Below are 19,311 nucleotides of genomic sequence, written 5' to 3'. Positions count from 1 at the left end.
CAATTTGTGATCCACTAGAACCCTCCGACCCTCTTCAGTTGCACTCCCACCTAGCCAGTTATTCTCCATTTTGTAGTTGTACATCTGATTTTCTCTCCCTAGTGAAGTACTTTGCACTTGTCTTCACTGAATTTAATTTGATTGATTTCAGACCAATTCTCTAATTGATCAAGGTTGTTTTGAATTCTCATCCTGCCCTCCAAAGTGCTTCCAGCCCCTCCCAGCTTGCTAGTATTCCCATTGTATAAGAATACTTTCCACTTGGTTATCCACCTCACTAATGACAATATTGAATAGTGTCAGGCCCAGGATTCACCCCTGTGGGACCCCACTAGATACATTGTCCCAGTTTGACAGTGAACCATTGAGAACTACTTTGAGTACAGTTTTTCAACGAGTTGTATATCCACCTCATAGTAATTTCATATAGACCACATTTCCCTAGTTTGCTTATGAGACTCCCATATGGGATTGTGTCAAGCTGTACTGTAACTCTGTTAAACAAGGAAATTAGGTTGGTTTGGGATGATTTGTTCTTGACAAATCCATGCTGGATATTCCTTATAACCCTATTATCCTTCCAGGTGCTTACAAATTGAAAGATTGAGGAAATTAACCTTGCCTTAGCAATGACACCCATTCCTTCCATGACTTGGTTTCTTTCCCCTCCCTGGCCCATCTCCACCACTAATTTCTTCCCTTCCCAGCTCAGTCAGTGACACCTACCCCTATCCCAGCTCTGTGTCTCAGCTCCCCCCAGAGAACCATCTCCCTTTGCCATGGGGGCTAGCAATGGGAAACGAGTTCTGGAGTCTCAGTCAGCCCTGGACTGATACAGCTAAACTAGAGCCATGGGTGCAACCCTCCAGTGCAGCCCCACTGCCCCAGAGTCACACTTTCCTAGGGTGGAATATGCATGGGGAGGAAGGGAAGATTGTTGGTCTCCATAGAGGCAAGCTGCAGAGACAATTCTCACTTGCGTCACACAGAGCTGGTGTTTCGCTTCAGAGCTCAGGATTCAGAGCAGCTAAGCCAGCGCTAAGCCTCTCAGGCTGGTCCTTCTTCCACTCCTCCCTCAGACCCTTCTCCCCACCCCACAAGGCCATTCTCACCTGCAGACCAGATTGGTCAGTCTCACCTGAGGGCTGGTGAGGAGGGTGGAGAGGATGAGGAAGAAGGGAAAGCAAAATGGTGCCCTGTGGGAGTGGAGGACAAGTCAACGAGGTCAGGAATGGCGGGTGAGGTGCCCACAGTGTGGGTGATCACCAGCTCTGGGTCCAGCACAAAGAGCTCATCCTGGGAGATCTCCGTCACGTAGTTGAGGTGCTCCTGGAAGGTAGAGATCAGCCCTTCAGAGAGGGGATCCACCCACCCCAGGCCAGTCACCCTGGGGAAACACCCCCCCACTAGCAACCAGAGCAGCATTCAGGGGGGTGATGGCCCATGGCAGCTCAAAGGGGCCGGCATGGGAGTGAAGTTGGGACTGGTGCCCATGGCAACTTAGCAAGGGCAGCCCCAGCTTGCCACACAGCTCTTAGACTGATCACCATGACCCTGGCCAGGTCAGATGCTTCTGAACAATGATCGCTGTGTGGAGTGGAGTCTCAACGAGAGATGGAAAAGTCCTATCAGGGTCTCTTGTCTCCAGCAGAGTGTAGGTTGTGCCCAGTCTATTTTTAAGGTGTTGCCCCTTTCCTGGAAAACTCTTCCACAGCCTCGCACGTCTCACTGTCAGGGCGTCTGCAGAGACTCCACTAGAACATCTCCTCTCCAAATCCCCGCCCACATCCCTCATTATGACCCTATGTAATCCCTTTCCACCCTCAGCAGCTACCCCGGGATGATGTTTGCAGACTGTCAGCACAGGCTAAGTGCCCCTTAGCCAACCTGGACGGATTCAACTCTATTAATCTCTCCTCACAAGCCCGTGTTCATTCCTGTTGCCCTCCTCTAATCTTGCCTTCCAATCTTCCTCTGTCAGCAAGGGGCCCAGAGCTGACTGTCACAGGCCAGGTGTGGGCGCCCTAGAACCACACAGGAAGGGACCATCTCCCTGCATCTTGATGTGAGGCTTCTTGGTTTAGGAGACCCAGAGCTGACTCCAGGTGGGGTCTCTCCAGAGCTGTAGCTAGAGGGACTGGGCCCTCCCTATGCTGGGATTGAGGACTTTGCATCCTCACTCCCCAGAACATCCCTGGTGTTTTGCAGCCATCTCACCGTAAAGTCTTTTGCTTCTCCCTCTCCTTGCAGAGTCTCTCTCAGCCATTCCTGCTCCCGGCATTCTCCTCCCATTGAGGATCGTGGTTTTGGGTTATTTTTCCCCTTGCTGCAGAATCTACATTTCCCCAGGCTGAGCCTCACTTAGTTGTTTCCTGCCCATGTGTCTTAACGTCTCTGGGTCCCTCTGCATTTTCTCTATCCTCTCTAGGGTTTACAACTCCTCCCGTTTCAGTGTGACCTGTTGATTGCATCATGCTCCTGTTTGCCCTCTTTCTAGCTAATGAATGGAGATATTTAATAACACTTAAGTTTACACCTGAGATCAAGCCCTGCAGGTCCTCATGGACACCTTCTTCAAATCAATACCCTGCCATTTATCACCGTCCTTTGTTCAGCTCCTTCAGGCACTTTCCAGCCCATATCTCAGTGTTCCTAGCCAAGCCAACTTGCATCCATTTTTCAAGTTAAGACTGTGAGACATTGATCCTAAGTCTGAGCTACATGCCAGCCCCTTTACATCATTCCAGCAGCATAATGGGCCCAGTGCCCACCCAGATCTCACTACTGGGAATAACCCGGTATAAGGTGGATTTCCCAGTGAGTAGGGCCAGCAGCATGACCCTTTGCTGTCCCCAGGAGTAGGGGTGTATCTGAGTGAGGGACGGAGTATGCTTGGTTATACTCTAAGCTCTAGCTATTCTGGGATGTCAGGTAGTCCCTTACAGACTGCTGTATCTAGGGTGCAAGTTAGAGCAATCCCTGGGACCACTGGTTTAGGATGGGGGCTGAATGAGCTTCCAGCAGCCTCATAATCCAAGTGGTGCAGAGGTGGCTAAAGTCACCTTTGTCCCCATGGCCTAGGCTGTGTGCCGCTCAGCTCAGCCGGAGCCCAGAATGGGGGCCACAGTCTGAGATATGTGACTTGCATCCAGTTATATCCAGCTACTGCATTGCCTCCATCCTCTAACTCTGTGATATTATCAACCAGGGCAATGAAATCAGCATGGCAAGGCTTCTCACTAATCCTCAACACTGCCCACTGCTCGTGGGCGGCATTGTCCTCCAGACCTTTCATCAGTTTTTCCTCTCAATATTTCTTCCATTAATTCACTAGGACAGAGGTTGAAGGAGATGGTGATGCACCTGAAGCATCCAATACCAGTTGATCCCAGAGGTGCCTGACTGCAGAGGGCAGAGCACCTCTATTTCCGGGTGTTTACAACCTTCCCAGGAAATTGTATCCCCTTGTCCATAAAGTAATCACAGGATTTGGGCAGTGTGGGGACAAAGCACACTAAGCAGTGGCCCTTGGCAATGCATGTGTCTGCATGTCTGAACACACATGTGCTGCTGGTCAAGTGTAGCTGCACAACAGCGCCTTGGTTCCCATGGTCCCTGGCGAATGAGTCGGCACTCACCTGTGCGCGGTCTATCCTGTAAAACCGATCAGCTGTAGTTGCTGAGAGAGAGAGAGAGAGAGAGAACCTGTGAGATTCCTGTCCCCAGAATCTGGCAAGAGACAAAGGGGCAATGGGACTGCCTAGAACCACTGCACTCCACCCCTGGGCAACATGAAACTGTTCAGCCACCTTACAACCCCGTGAGTGAGTGCACCCACACAGCAGCAGGACACAGCAGGGAAACCAGATAACTCTTGACCACGGGTGGCCCATTGACTTCCATAATGTGCCCTAACGACACATCTGTTCTCTTCACAGACTACAGATCGCAGCATGCAACGTTCCCGCCTGACTGAGCAACCAGCCATTGTTCTAGGCCCTGATCACCATAAGGAGCAGAAGCAGGATATACCTGGCTACCTTCAGGCTGCTGGCCTGGAATTCCAGCTTTCTGGGGATTGTCAGGCCCCTCCGACCTGCCTCCTGACTCTCAGGGCTTTTGCTGCTGATGCTCTGACACTGACCTTGTACAGAGCAGAGCCTTGCCTGAGCAGGCTGCGGAGATGACAGCCCATCGCTGTCAGGACTTGCTTACACCCAGGGGAGAGATTATTCCTTTGGCTTAAAATCACTCATGGTCACTTTTATTGTCACAGAGTAACTGCAGGGACATGGGGAGAGCTTGGGCCTATCTGTTCTCCGCTCTCGGGGACTTGGTGCAGCTACACGTTTACATTATTGACTAGGGCTCATCACAAACCAGCACCAAGACTCCAGGCCTGCTGTGCATCCCTGGCCTTGGCAGAGCACACTTCCCCAATAGGGCATGGGATGGACATTGGTCCCTGTCCCCTGGGATGGCAGCACAGTTTTAAACCAGCACCCAACATCCACTCTCCCTGTGTGGGCTAAGAATTGTACCCAAGCCAGTCCATAGTCTGTTCCGAGATGCTTGTTGCTCCCCTGCTGAGCACCAGCTTGAGGGACAGAAAAGCCCCACATTGATATACTGGGGCGAGAGGAGCGGTGCGGACTGGGCGTGTGTGTGTGTTTGGGAAGCACTTTGCAACTCTGGGATGCAGCCGGTAACTCTGAAACTCACAATCAAAATTCCAGCAAGGTGAAAGGGCTGGGGAGGGAACGGGGGCTCCTGAGCCTTGTTTCAATGTGGTGGGGAGAGGAGGGACAGGCCAGGGTTAGTGGGCTCCAGTGCTTTATGGGCATTTTCTCCATGGGCTCTGTGCCCCCCACAAGGCTGAGGACTGCTGCCCAGTCTGGGGTTGCTATGGCTGGGCCCTAAAGGGACTGGAGAATTCTCTCTCGGAACAGAACAAGAATGTGGGGGAGGGGTGTCCGTGACACAAGCCAGAGCAGATTAGAGGAGTGAAAGAGCCCCGTTTATCCTGTCCCTGCAAGAGATTTACAGCCACGGAGCTGCTAACGAAGGTCTGTAATTCAGCCACTTTAATGAGCCTGCGTCGCCCTTGAATGTAGCTCCAGCCTCTTTCCTGGCACATTTTCCTCAGCACCGAACCTGCTGCTGGGAAACCAGCGAAAGGAAGAAATAATCCACAGCAGCAATATCTGGGAGCAGGGATCATGTGAGCGGTGCATGCAGTGGGGTGTCCACTCCACCCCCACCCCGCTGGGTGGGACCCCACCCTTCCAAGAGACAAGGAACAACACTCCTCTCACTGGAATGAGCCTCACTTGGCTTGGCTCCCCATCACCGACCAAATTCAGGGAGCAATGGCTGCAACCCTTCTGGGACTGCTCCTGGAAACCCCCCCCCAGACGACGTGGAAGTGAGGGAGCCCAAGCTGCGCTCCTGAAATCAGAGATTTGGTGGGGAGCCTGGAAGGAGGCAGAATCTGAGGGAAACGAACACAAGAGAAACAGGGAGAAGCAGAAACTCCAGAACCTGGATAGGAAAGAGCAACCTATCCCCACAGCGTCTGGGAAAAGGCTCTGGCCTTTTCATTCCCCTGGTCCCTCCAGTGTCTCCCCTGGGGTGAGGCCAAATGCTGGTCTCCCCATTGACCCCCAGCTTGTCCGTCTGCAGTCAGGCTCCTCAGGTGGTGCAGCTGGTGCCCAGTGAGTGCCTGGTGCAGGCCCGCTGGCTCTGAGGATCAGTGCAATGACACAGGCCTGCCCTGTTTGGTGCCCCTGCATGAGCTTCTCCCTGTATGTTTGGGAACTCGCTCCAGCACCATTACGAGGGCCCAAAAGCCCCTATTGTCGCAGGCTGTGGGGGATTCCCAGGGAATCGCTCAAACCAGAAACAGAGACACCAAAAATATGCTAGTAAAAGTGAACGTGCAGCCTGGAGCTTCGGGAACAAAGTCTCGACTGCGGGCGGTGGCGGAAAGGGGAGACGGGGCTGAGAAAGGAGCTGGAACAAAGCCGTGTTTGTAAACAAGTCCCCACTGCTTTGCCACAGCACTCGGGGGCTCCTGCAAACACAGCCGGCTAGGTCACAGGCTCAGCACACCTGGCACCCTCCTCCTCCTCCTCCACAAGGCATCAGTGTACAGCTTGTAACTGAATTAGATGTACAAAGGCATCTCCCACTGCAGCACCTATGCTGCTCTGTAGAGCACCTCCTGCTGGAGAAGGCTGCCACTGCAGCAGCTCCCTCCTGACCAAAGCTCCAACACTATTCACTGCAGTACCTCCTGCTGGGAGAATCTGGGCCCAGCTCTCAGTTTTCACCCTCCCTCTCCCTGGCCCGCTTCCCCTCTGGCCCACGCTGACTTGTCATTATCGCACTGGACTTATTTTTCAGGAGCAGGGCTCCTAATTCACTTCTCCCTCAACCAGCTATGCTCCAAACCCTTAGTACCGGGCTAGCAGTACTCACTTGCGCTATTAAAGACCACATGTTATCTGTAGTTAGGAAACTCCCCTTGGAAATCATGTGACTGGAGTGCCACTGGTAGTCCTCTCCCCCATACAGAGGGAGAACAGTGGGTCCTTCTGACTGGGCTAGCACCCCGAGTACTGGGAAGGAGAAGCTGTTTGCATGAAAAAGCCAGTCGGTGTCAGCCAGGCACAGAACGTATCCAGTGGCTGCACCCAACGGGCACAGAAGATTCTGCAGTGCCTCTCTGAGGATGTGTTCCCAGCCCGAGGGAGCCCCCTGTCCGTCAGACACAGGCACAGCACCTCAGCCCAATCCTGGAGAGCCTGCTCCATGCACAGGCCAGGAGTAAGGACTTGAGGCCAGGTGTGCCGTTAAAAACACTCCACAGCTGGCAGTCTTTGCTGGATTCACATGACCAGTGGCACTGGGCACAGCTGCTGCTCTAAGGGCAGGGAAGGCATATTCCCCTCAGCTCAAAGCTGCTGCACTCAGGCACCCAAACAAACTGAGCAAAAAGTAATGGGGCAACTGCCTGACTGCCAGGGAGCCACATGCAGATAGCACCAGGCTGATGGAAATGCTGCCATGGGTCGAGCCGGTCAGCGTATCCCATGGAATGAGCATTCCCAGGGGGCATCATTGGTTTGGGACTTTTGCTACATCCCTAGGGCAGATCAGGGCTCGACCCCACCTCCCAGGGCAGACCAGTGCTACTGTACTGTATGGAAAGGATACTTACAGTCTAAGAAACACCACTTGGGAGACAGCTTCTGAGATGAAAGCGTCTTTAATTTGGCTCCATCCTCTTCCTGCACAAAGAGAGGACAGTGACGTTTCCCGGCTCCTTGTCGTTCCCCCCAACCTTCCTGGGTTCATTCCTGCACTGGGCCTTCAGACAGGCTCAGATTTATGGCCCTTTGACAGAAGCAGTTTGCACCCAGGTGTGGCACGGAGACAGTGGGGCACATAGGGGCATGGCACAAGGGGTGGAGAACACAGGCATGGCATGGGGTGCAGCTGTGGAGGTGTCCAAACAATACACCAAACTCACTGGGGAGGTGTCCAAACAAGCCCACAAGACTGGCACCATGTACATGACAGAGACCCCCCGGGAGGGGAGGGAGGCGGGTGATACACACCTGAAGGAGCAGGCACTGTAAAGAAGAAGGGCATGGAAGAAAACCCTGCGAAGAGGGAAGGGGGTGGGTTACCACATTCATTCAGCTGCCCCCATTCTGTCTCAGCAGAGCCTGTTCTGTGCCCCCTCCTGTATGAGGAGCCAGCCCCTGCCACTGCATGTAGCCACTCGGGCCTATGCATTCCCAGTCCCTGCAGCTCAGGGACATGCAGCTGGGTTCAGAGTTTAGTGATGACAAGCTCCAGATGGAACGAGAAAGAGGGGAGAAAGGTTGCAGCTGAAACCAAGAGCTACGTGTCCCAACGTGTTGAGCTTCTGTGTGCTCAAACATGTCATCTAAAGCATCAGCCAGGAGACAGGCCAGGCCACTCTCTCGAACCTCCACCCCCTCCAGCTGCAGGAACTTCCCCATGTTGTGGCCATAGTTGCTTCACGTGACTATGAGAGGGATGGGACTCAGTAAGGGCAGAGATGCTAGGCCCTCACCAAACCCATCACTATGGTTGTCCAGCCACCTGCCTGCGAGTGTCCCCCTTCCTGAACACCCTACTCAGCCACTGCAGGGAAGGGGCCATCAGAAATGCAGACACAAGAGAGAGGGATAGGCAGGTCCCTTCATGCCAGCCTGCATAATATGCTCTGTAATTAAACACGGTAGATTGCTCCCCTCTCTGTGGTCACTGACTCAAACCAGACAGGGATCCTTCAGCACTTCCTAGGCCACAAGGAGCCCACTTTCAGGCTGTGCAGTGCCCCTCCAGGCAAGGCCAAATCCCTTCCAGGAGGTAGGGAAAAGCATAACCCCACGGGCACTGAGGAGAAGCAGAACCCTCTGCCCCCGGGAGGTGAGGGCTGAGAAGGAGCTCACACTAGTGAAAGAGGGGAGAGAAAGGGACACCCAACACAGGGGAGACTGACTCTGCAGTGTACCCAGGTTTGGGGGAAAGGACTAAGATCTTGTGGAACATACTTCAGTGGAGGACAAAAGCCTTCTCTTTCTACCTGCCTAGCAGCCTCTCCTTGCCCAACACCCTGGGGAGGGCTAGAGGGCAGGGTGAGCAGGATGGCAAAAAGGGAAATAGTGAGGCCGATACACAGGAGCTGTCAGACTCAACAGATCAATGGTCCCTCTAGCCTGGGATCTGGTCTCCATCAAAGGCCAATGCTGGATGTTCAGAATGCCAACTGTGTGAGGTTACAATAACTAGGGGTCAGGAGAGACCTCTCCTGTGCCTCCCTCCCTCAACAATCAGTTCCCGCCATCACCCACGCCACCTGCAGTGCCTCACCTTCTGCAGCCTCTCGATGTGGGTCCGACAGACCTCCAGGTCACTATCTCCCGGAACCACAATGATCCCCAGGGGCATAGCTGAAAGCAAAGCACAGACATCTCAAGGAGCTGCCTGCTGCCAGTCCTCCTGTCACTGAGCCCCTGAGACAGCACGGCCACCGCCCAGCTGAGGACAGCACCAGAGACATGGTGAGAACAATAGGGCATGGCCACTTTGTATAAAATGGGGCTGACCACGGCCACCCACGGAGACTACACTTCAAGCACGCAACATTCCATCTGCAGACCATGGCTTCATTACGGCAGAGCTGCGGCTGCCCAGAGCTCTGTCTATGGCCCAAAGTGCTCAAGGAGGCCTCACCCATCACCCCCTGGGATAGCACATTCCTAAAGCCCCCAGGCACCCAGGCTGGTCACTCACAGGCTTCCTTGAGCTTCTCCTTGTCATAGTGAAGTGCCTCATAGTTGTGCATGCTGATTCGGTTCACCTGGATTCGCAGCTGCTCGGGCACTGGTTGCTGGCTGCATGCAAGCAGGAGGAGAAGGGCAGGGGTTAGAAAGGAGGCCCTATAGATGTAGGCAGAAGCTCGTAGCTACAGTAGCCCAGCCTTCTCCAGCAAGAGGCAACTGAGGAAGCTAGGCAAGAGCACTGTCTTAGGGAGCTCCCAGCTATCCTGTACTTGTCTCTCCCAGCAAGTGGTGCCGTAAGCAGAATGGGAGGAGCACTGGTGTGGCAGGCTAGGGACATGGGGTGATGTGCCCAGCCACTCCAGTACTTGATTCCCACAGGGAGTGGTGCTGCAGGCAGTGTGGCAGAATTCCTTGCTAACCCAGTCCCAGCAGCAGGTGACAACAGTTAAAGGCTTCATTTTCTGCACCGGATGGCTGCCAAAACTCAAGCCTCCTCTCACTCTCCTTCCAGTGTTGCCCAGAGATCCTTTGGAAGGCTCCCTGCTCACGCCTCTTGGAGGTGACTGTGAAGTGTGAAGAGCCGGGAGAGGCCACCCAGGATAAATGGGTGAATAATGCCCTCTTGGAATGGTACCACCCCCATGCCCTGAGGAACTGACCCAGATTGGACAAGTTGCTGGGTTTGGGGCCCCCAGAGTTGCCTTAAGCCAGGTGAACGTACTCATTGAGCAGGGGCATGGAGTTGCGTCGCTTCGTCTTCTGCACCATATTGGCCTGGTTGCGCAGGGAGATGTGAATACAGGAGGCTGCCAGCTTGCATGGCTCCCCATCCACCTGCATAGGAATGGCCTTGGACGTGGTGAGCATCACCTCCCGGCACTGGTGCAGCCGCTCTCCATGTCCGCCTACTTGCAAGGCAGCCTGCAAACAAAACCAGGGTTACAGTGGGGCTGCCTGTGGCGAAAAGGTTCACAGGCCATACCTCAGAGCAGCAGCATCCAACACCGAGTGGAGTCACAAGCCAACTGAGCTTGGAGGGGCTCAGCTCAGTCCCCCGGCAGAAGGAATCCACAAAGACCAGCACACGCTGGAGTCCTCACAGGTGTCTCAACTCTGGAGAAGCCCTGGGTGGGGAGGCAGGTGAGAGGATGCAGAGGCATCCAAAGACCCCAGCAAACAAGGCTTATGGTGTTTGAGTTCTCTCCCACCACTAGCCACCCAGGCACAGGGTGCAGGCTGGTGAGCGTTCTAGGGAGGGCTGCTCTGCTGTCCTGCACACAAGGGCTCCACTGTTCCTGGCAGAGGTCCCCCCAAGCTAAACCTGAGGGTGCACCTCCAGGGTCCTGCTCCTGACTACACTGAGCCATGCTGTCTGCAGACTGGAAGGTCCCACTGGCTCAGAGGATGGGTGCTGCCAGGAGCTCTCAGGCACAGCTGGATTTCAAGTCAAGGTTGCAGGGTCGGGAACTGTCGGGGGGCAGGCAAGGTGCAGGGCAACAGGGCCAGAACCTGCAACTCCCTTGCCTGCTGCCAGTGGCTGAGCTGATTTACCAGGGATGTCATGGTGAAGCCGATGACCTCAATGCAGCCATCGTCATGGCGCTGGGGCTCGAAGTCGTGGTGCTCCCCGGGGTTGCCCCAGGGCATGGTGCCCGCGCAGTACCTGCAGAGACACAAAGGGAGCAGAGTATCACCTGGGACCAACGGGAGCGCTCCTCAAACACACCAGGCAGGGAGCCCGGGCTGCTCAGCATCCAGGGGTGCAGGAGCCACTCACCTTGGAATGTTCAGAAAGACAAGGCACTGGGGCTTCAGGTCCTGGATCTTGGAGGTCAGGTCTGTCCCGTCGCACTGAAAACAGACAAACGGAGAGTCAGACACCCAGGCTGGCTGAAGGAGAGGGGCCCAGCCCAGCCCTCGTACTCTGGGGGGAATGAACTCCCCGTTGCCTTCTGAGTGGGAGTTGTCGCCCTGCAAAAGCTGCCTCAGCCACCGCGGTACCAGTTACTGTTACCCCTAAAGGAATGATGCCCCGCATTCACCAATCCCCACCGCTCCCAGGGAACGGTCTCAGCCCCTCCTCTCCAGACACTCACCACCACTTTGACGTGCTTCGCTAAGTCTTTGGAGCTGCCCGTGAGAAAGTCAGAAAATGCCGTCTGCCAACACAAGAGACAAGGTCAGTGCCTGGAGACCGCATCCCTGAGTAGCAGCTGGATCGCATGGACCCTTCATGCTTTACTGAGTCTCAAGTCAAGCCCTCGAGATTGGGCAAATCCTCTTCCAGGTCTCACTGCACCTTTGGCAGATTCCCCCTCCTGATACAGGGCTGCAGATGCACCTCACTCCTGACCTGATGCACCCCATGATAACCCAGCTCTGACAATGGATTTCTGTCCTAACTTGCAGCCCCCCCATGTCCAGGCCGGGCCTCCAGGAGCAGCTGTGATCTAGGGCTAGGGCACCTCCTTCTCCAGGTGGGACGCAATACTTGGGGCACGGAATGCAAATTCATTCTCTGGCTGTGAGAAAATATGGCCAAACAAGTTATTGGGCCCCATACAGGAGCAAGACACCAGCCTCGTCAGTGCGAGGTAGTTCTGAGAGGGCATGAAACAATATGACATGCAATCTAGGGTAATACAGCTAATCCCCCAAACCCAGATCCTCAATGGGAGGGACAGCTCTGGGAAGCAGAAGCAGCCAAGACTCAAGGGGAAGAGAAAAATTAGCCAGGGGTCTGCACTGCGATAGGGTTTTACAAAGGCTAATGCAACCTGGGGACTGCATATGCGGAGACCTCATCCCAGGGCAGGGAGCGGATAATCACCCTCTAATACAGGTCTGGGGAAGTACAGACTGGGACACTGTGTTTGGGCCCAGGCCCCTCAGTACAAGAAAGCTAGTGGGAGGAGTTCAGAGAAGAGCTAAAACAATTATCATGGGGCTAAAGGGACAGACTGATGGGGAGATTAAAAGAGCCGAGTCCTTATAGTTCAGACACCCCGTTTGTAGCTACCCAGAGAAAGCCACTTTGGAAATCTCTAAGAGTAGCTGGAGCTTAGACAGACAACGCTCATCTCCAAGGAGTCCTACACACTCACCCCAGCATAGAACATTTTATTCCGAAACCGGCTGTTAAATTTCTCTGGATTGGCCTCTAGGGAAAGAGGAGAAAAAAAAGGAAGACAGACTTTAGTGTCACTCACTCACTGACTGCCAGGAGCAACTCAGCCGCCTGTCGCCCCAGCTTCACCTCACTCTCCCAGGCTTGCAAACCAGCCTCCCCAGCTGCCTCTTACACTCCTCAGTTTCTTCCTCCCATTCACTCGCACACTCTCTGCAGCTTCCTCTCCCCTATCTGGTTGTTCCCACCCTCTTCCTGGTCAGTTCCCCCCGCCCTCTCCCCTGTTGGTTCTCTCTCTGCCATCTCCCTACCACAAAGTGTTTCAATTGACCAAGCTGGGGGTACCTCCAGGTTATAAACCTGCTTCCCCCCTGCTCACTCCTCCCTCTAAATCCCAAGAGTCTCCCATGCTGCAGCCCAGCCCCACAGCTTTGCACAGAGGGCACCAGACAGCCCTACTCTAGCTCCCACCTACCTCGAGATTCGTGGAACTCCAGTGTCACGCGAGCATCAAAGCCGAGGCTGAAATAGTTATTGAAGACATCGAGGGGAAGCTGAAAAGGGAAAAGGAGGAGGCTGAGGCTGGGAACTGTGGTGCCCAGACATGGGGCTAGGAATGTAGAATTACTGCAAGGGAGAGACCACACTTCACTAGCCATGTACAGGGGCCGCTGCCAGCAGAGGGAGGCGGAGGGAGTAACTGAGACAGAGGCGGCTATTGGCCTGAAAGAGGGATACACTGAGGGGGACGGAATAGCCCCTTCTGTTGCCCTGAGCACATCCATGCTCAGCCCTCAGCCCAGGCTCAGCATCCACACACGCAATGTGGATGCAGTGTCCAGCCCAGGTCAGCACCTAGGGTGGAATGGAGTGGCAACTGCAGTGCAGCGGACACTTTCTCTGTGCCAAATGCACCAGGGGTTGGGGCCTGTTTCCCCAGAAACCTTCAGGATCCCCAGAGAGAGTTTTCCAGAGAAGCAGGGATGTCTCCTCTCCACCAAACCCCATTCCAACTGCTCAGTCCCCCTTCTTACAGGGTCACTGCTAGCTCACCAAGCAGCCAGACAATCTCTGCTCCTTGAGACGCTTGCTGTTCTTGGGGTCTCTGCGCCAAAGGAATGGTTGCAATCCTCCAAGCCTCTTCCAGACCTGCACCTTTGGGCCAGCTCTGGCTGCCACTAGCCCATGGGGCAGTTTCTCCCAGATGGGAAGCAGGGAGGGGCCCCTGAGCCACGAGGAGAGAAAGCGGAAACGGGGGGGGGGGGGAACACTCCCTGAGGAGCAGAGTGCTGTCTGAGCTGGGAATAGATGGAGAAGCACTGTGTGTGTGTCTCACCTTGTCTGTGGCCGTCTCGTCCTTTTCCTCAGGGTTCACCTCGGAGTTTGGCTCCACCTGGAGATTCCAGCGGTCAAGCTGCACAATGTTTCCCTCCTCCACATGAGAGAGGATCTTTGACAAGGGCTCATCCGTGTAACCCTATGGGCCAAAGTGGAGCTCAGTGAGCCGCCCAACCTGACTCCCCTAACCAGAGGCGGGGGGAGGGGGCTGAGGGGGCTGCAGGGCCAGGTGCCCCAAAGCAAAGAGTGTGGAGAACACAGGGTACATAGGGCCAGGATTTGCCACTGCGTAACCTGCAGCCTAAGAGGCTCCGTCTCTGTGACCAGGAGGTGCTTTCCACAGTGACTCCCAGCCCACCACAGCGGCTTGCCAGGTGGCACAATTAGTTACTTCTCCCAAGGGGATGGATTCCTATTTACAGCTGATATCGCTGGTGGGGGCAAAGGTGATCTGGATAGAGACCAGTCCTCTGAGTGATGCATACACCACAGGGATCCCCATGTGCCAGCCACGGGCCAGTCCCAGCCCTGTGGCATCTACGCCACACCTCCAGCACGTAGCACTTACCACATCCAGCCACAACCGCCCCTCGCTGCACTCACCTCCTCTGCTGGGAACTCTTGGGCACACCGTGCACCGCTCTTAGATGGCCGTGCGTGGAGTGCAAGTGGGAAAACTCCCCATGCCAGAGAAAAGAGCTCAGCTCCCCACCCACAACCCTGAACCTAGAGGCTTAGCTCCCCTTCCCCGATACACCAAACCTCTGTCCTTCCATCACAGCTCAGATCCCTCCTCCTCTCCAACCACCTGTGCCCAAGCTCGGGAGCCAATAGTACCAGAGAGCAGGGCCCTATGAGCACCCCCCCGCACAGAGCAAGTACCCTTCTCCGCCCCCTCCCCCCAAGACACTTACCCCGCCCCAGTTCAGAGTCCTGGCCAGGTCATTCCCTGTCCCCAGAGGGAGGATGGCTACAGGAGGAGGGGGATTCAGACGTAACTGGTCCAGGATGGAGAGGATCCACCCCACCTGGCCAAACAGGACAGAAACCAAAGAAGCAGCTGGTTACTTTAGAGACCTATGAGGTGATCAGCTTGAGGGGGTAGAGAGTGTTACCAAGAGCCAGAGATGAGGAGGACATGGAGACTGGCGCCCCCCGCCCCCACTCCCCAGCCATTACAGGAGATGCTCAGCCAATAACCGTCAGTGCTCCAGACAAGGGACAAACCCTATCTTTTACCCAATGTTCTGGGGAAATACCTGCCCCACCCCAAATGGCAAGCGAGTGAGGCTCCCAGAGGTGACATCTCATGCAGTTCACAGCACGTTGGTGCCCTAGTACATGTCAATGGCCCTGTACGGTGGATTCTGCTAGGACCCATGGGGTTGAGAATCCCCACTGCTGTTTGCCTCAAAGGCTGATCAGCCCCCTTCTATGCCTAACTTACACTGGGAGCGAGAGTGTTAATCTTCCAGGAGTGCTGCAGACAGAGCTTAGATGGGGGAAGCCTGAACTTACTCTAGCTCCCAAACTTTGCCCAGCTGAGGGCTACGCCAGCAGCTCGTCAGGAGCTCAAGGGCTGCACCTAAACGGCATCAAAAGACCATTACAGCCGCCCTCATCTCTAGTATGGAGACATAGCCCACAAAGACTACTGGCCCCAGCATACCATGCAGCTAGCTTCTGAGATGAAGATGGAGTATGGCAAGCTGGGACCTGTAGTCACTAGGGGCTGTGAGCCACATTACAGAACTTGGGGGACCAATTTTGCCCACCTCTAAATTAGAGAAAGGAAGCCGCCACCTCTCCTGGAAGGGCAAGGGGTTTGGATAAAGGCACCAGCCACATCCCTTGATAACTCAGTGAGAGGTCAGGGTCACTCACCGTGCCATCCCCCCCGCATGCCAGGATCCGCAGGTTGTGCACTTTCCGATACATCTCCAGCCTGCAGGGAAGCAGAAAGTGGAGGGGATCAGGGAAAGGTGGGAGAATCACCGAAGACACTTGAAGCTGGGACTGCACTGGCCAGTGTTTACAATGGGTTCCTCTCTCAGGCTGTCCATTGGAGGAGTCACAATCCTGGATACCCTACAGCCTCATGGCATTTGACACACTGTAATGAGTTTATCTTCACAGGCCCCTGGAAAAGGAAGTCAGGATCTTTATCCCCATTGTACAGATAGAGAGATGCTGGTATAGAGAGGGAATGGGACTGGCCCCAGGTCACAGAACAGGCTAGTGACAGGGCTGGGAATAGAACCCAGGAGTTCTGGCTCCCAGCCCTGTGCCTTAACCATTTGGCCATTCTTCCTCCTGGAAACATAAGGGAGCCAGGACTGACTGGGAAGTGAAATGGGATCAGTCCCCAGAGACACTTCCCAGGCTTTGAACCTACAATGGGTATCCAGTCACACAGCTCTTCCCAAGGGCCTTTCCTAGAGCCTCAGTCCCTCACTAGTGGCCAGCTGGCAGAGAAGGGGCCAAGGCTCCTACTGGGGGGAGACAGTGGGAGAAGGGGGATGGGGCTCCCTGAGTCAGTACTCACGCCTCTTTGGGACCGCCCTGGTTGAGGTCAAAGACTTGCCGTGGATTGAGATACCACATGAAGGACTGGATGATCTTGGCTCCCTAAAAGGATGAAAGACTTCAGGAAATAGGATACAGACAATCCCAATAGTGGGAGGGGGAAGGTGGGGAGGAAGCAGGGTCTTAGACAGAGGTGATGGGAATCTGTAGTCCTGGACAGTCAGGCAAGACCTGGCCTCAAGAGGAGATGCCAGGGAGTAAGCTGGCATCACACTGCCTGCTTCTGTATTTGCAGCTGAGATATCACCAAACATGCTGGATTCTCAGCAGTTGGGATGCGAGGCGTCTATGGAGCTGGCTATCCATGAAAATGTCGGAAAAGTGTCCCTACCTGATTCCCACCACTCTTGGGGTTCACAAACACCAGCAGGGGCTTCATGAGTGGGGCTGGCGTAGGCTTGATGACAAAGGGTTTCCATCGCCCCTCCTGCAAGGGACACCACAACACCATCAACAAACATGGGAAACGCAAGCTCTTGCCTGCAACTGAAATTTAAAGTCACTAAGGTCTGAAATGGAGACAAAATACCGAACATTCCAACTACCCCAAGGGCCCTAGCACTGGGATCTACCCTCCCAGCTCCAGTGGGAGTGGGATCCACATGCCAGCCTTTCTGTTCTCTTTTTAAACACCCCTCTGAGATATCTTACAATTGCAAATGACCCTCATAACCCAGCACCTTCCCTCCACCTCATTTTTCTCTGCTCCATGTCTCAGACCATACCCTGTGACCAGCGATCTTCCTTCTCCAACTCCCACTCCCCTGCCCACCAATTCCCAGTCAATGCAGGCCTCATTCACTGACCTCCGCCCCCTTTTTGCTGGATTTCCGCTTGAATGACGTCCTCTTCTTTTTCTTACTGGACTTCAGTGGATTCTAGAAAAGGAGAAAAACCACATCACCAGCTGCCAGTTGAGCAGGAGTTGCTGATTAAACAGGAGCGAAGCCTGAGGGAGCAACTCACCTGGGGGCGCCGGACCCGCAGAATCCAGGTCGGAGGGACGACAACAGCAGCATGAGCCCCCAACGAGCACGGCTCCTCGATGCATTGCAGCATGAAGCATGACACCTTACTGTGATACTGCGAGGGAGAGAGAACGCAGCACTCGCTTGCTGAAGCCTGGCCTGGGGAGCCCAGCTCTGAACACACACAGCACACCTGCCCCCAGCAGGGGGTGCTGTAGGAAATGTGGCAGGAGCCTAACAATGTGACGGCTCCCAACAGGAGGCATTGCAGGGAAAGGGCAGGAATTCTGGCTGAGAGAGGCACTCCCAGGTACTCCAATCCCAGCCTCTCTCCGTAAGAGGTGCTGCAGGGTATGGGGCAGGAGCAGCAGCTGTGGGGAGCTCGCAGTTTCTCTTGGCCATCAGAAGTCATTAGGCCATTTACTCAGGGTAGGGCTGCACTCACCGCTTGCTTACACCAGGAACAGCTGATGGCTACAATCTCCTTGCTGTGAAAGGCAAACTTCTGCTGGAAACCCTGCGGAGGGAAGGAGGTGGGTCGTGAAGCTCCTGACAACTCTCCGCAGTGCAGCGAGGGGCCCACAGGAAGGGGAACAGCAGCTCCCCAGCTATGCAAGATGTTAGCAACTAGGGTCCTTCTGCAGCCAGTGCAGCTCAGGTCTCAGTCGGACAGTTCCCCACCCCCAGCCCTGGCATGAGAGAATTCAGCATGCTTGGGACAAGCATCTCTGGAACCAAGGGCAAAGGAGATCAGTTTGTGTGGAAATTCTATGACTGGATGAACGTAGGGATCGACGGAGATATCTGTGCTGCCAGTAGGCGGCAATATAGAGAATACAGGATCACTGGCTGTGAGGGGGCTGCTCCCTCCCAGCAGGGGTTGTGCTCCAAGTGGTTCCTCTCTGTGTTCCCCACACCTATCACCTTCCCCTTCCCCACCTAACTTTGGATTTTCTTCAGCCCTTCTCACCTTTCCACACTGCCGGCACTTCCCTTCCTGGCGTCTCCGGTGCACCCAGTGATGCCGGACAACTATGGGCTAAACGGAAACACAAGGGCCAGGTTCAAAGAGAACGCAGAGAAAGGTATGGACATGATCCTGTTAGCGCACTCCTTGGCTGGGACCCACAGTGGCCTGGCCTCTTCTCCGGCCCATATGGAATGGAATCCTCCTTTGCAGTCTCTTTAGCACCGAGACGACACTGCAGAAGCCCCTGGGAACATCTCAGCCCAGACACTGGAGAGGTTCAGAAGCACGAGCACTCAGCTCTGGGAGAGGCCAAGGAGATGAGAGAGTCCAGACCACAGGGCACCTGGCTGAGATGCTAGGTGCCTTATCCCCCAGTGCTGCTCTCAACAACCCCCAGGAGAAACCCATGTGGGGAGGGGAGGGGCAAGTTCATGTCATGAGAAAGGAACCCCAACCAGGCTTGGTTGAAAATGCTAGAGAGAACTGTGGGTGAGATGAGCTGCGTTAGACAAGAGGGTAACTTGTTCATTACGTTTAGTCTCTAAAAATCGTATTGTGATTTTGTATTATACATAACCATTTATTTCCAATATTCTTACTGTCACCTGTCTCTCTGCTCTTTGAAAATAAATGTATTCTTGTTTTCACTGGGAATACATGTAAGCGTTGTGTATTTAGAAGAGCTGTGTAGTCAGCCTTAGGACAGCAGGCCTGGTAATTCTGTAAGCGTCCAGTGGAGCAGGGGCTGGACTCTACAGTGGATGCTAGGAGGACAGGGAGATTGGGGTGCCTATTGCTAACCTGAAGAGAGAAAATGAGGCCGGCAGAAGCTTGGAGGGGAGTGTTTGTGTTGCTAGAGGCTGGTGGAGACAGAGAGCTGACACACCACAGGCACAGACAAGATTTCCTCACCCTGAGGACAGATGACAGCGAGGTGCCTCACAGCCCTGGGTACCCCAGAAAGTGTCACAATTATGACAAATAATCAGAAAAAGAAAT

At 54.5% G+C, this 19,311-nt stretch overlaps 1 protein-coding gene across 3 annotated transcripts in view; it reads right to left on the bottom strand.

The window, feature by feature from the left end:
* DGKZ (diacylglycerol kinase zeta) overlaps positions 1-19,311 on the bottom strand; it is an 84,105-nt gene that overhangs the window by 12,875 nt on the left and 51,919 nt on the right. For all 3 annotated transcript variants that reach the window (XM_084630607.1, XM_084630608.1, XM_084630609.1), the window contains 20 exons: positions 18,313-18,381; positions 17,788-17,859; positions 17,341-17,457; positions 17,181-17,252; positions 16,706-16,801; positions 16,334-16,416; positions 15,673-15,733; positions 14,703-14,816; positions 13,787-13,927; positions 12,926-13,004; positions 12,428-12,483; positions 11,420-11,482; positions 11,101-11,174; positions 10,875-10,986; positions 10,045-10,244; positions 9,334-9,434; positions 8,911-8,990; positions 7,223-7,292; positions 3,639-3,679; positions 1,139-1,329 (listed from right to left, as the gene is read on the bottom strand). In XM_084630607.1, the coding sequence (XP_084486733.1) occupies positions 1,139-1,329; positions 3,639-3,679; positions 7,223-7,292; positions 8,911-8,990; positions 9,334-9,434; positions 10,045-10,244; positions 10,875-10,986; positions 11,101-11,174; positions 11,420-11,482; positions 12,428-12,483; positions 12,926-13,004; positions 13,787-13,927; positions 14,703-14,816; positions 15,673-15,733; positions 16,334-16,416; positions 16,706-16,801; positions 17,181-17,252; positions 17,341-17,457; positions 17,788-17,859; positions 18,313-18,381 (1,892 nt within the window). The remainder of the gene's footprint in view (positions 1-1,138; positions 1,330-3,638; positions 3,680-7,222; positions 7,293-8,910; positions 8,991-9,333; positions 9,435-10,044; positions 10,245-10,874; positions 10,987-11,100; positions 11,175-11,419; positions 11,483-12,427; positions 12,484-12,925; positions 13,005-13,786; positions 13,928-14,702; positions 14,817-15,672; positions 15,734-16,333; positions 16,417-16,705; positions 16,802-17,180; positions 17,253-17,340; positions 17,458-17,787; positions 17,860-18,312; positions 18,382-19,311) is intronic.

Source organism: Lepidochelys olivacea (genome assembly GCF_965140295.1).
Source record: "Lepidochelys olivacea isolate rLepOli2 genome assembly, chromosome: 6".
NCBI lineage: Eukaryota > Metazoa > Chordata > Testudines > Cheloniidae > Lepidochelys > Lepidochelys olivacea.
This window is presented reverse-complemented; position numbering and strand designations above follow the sequence as displayed.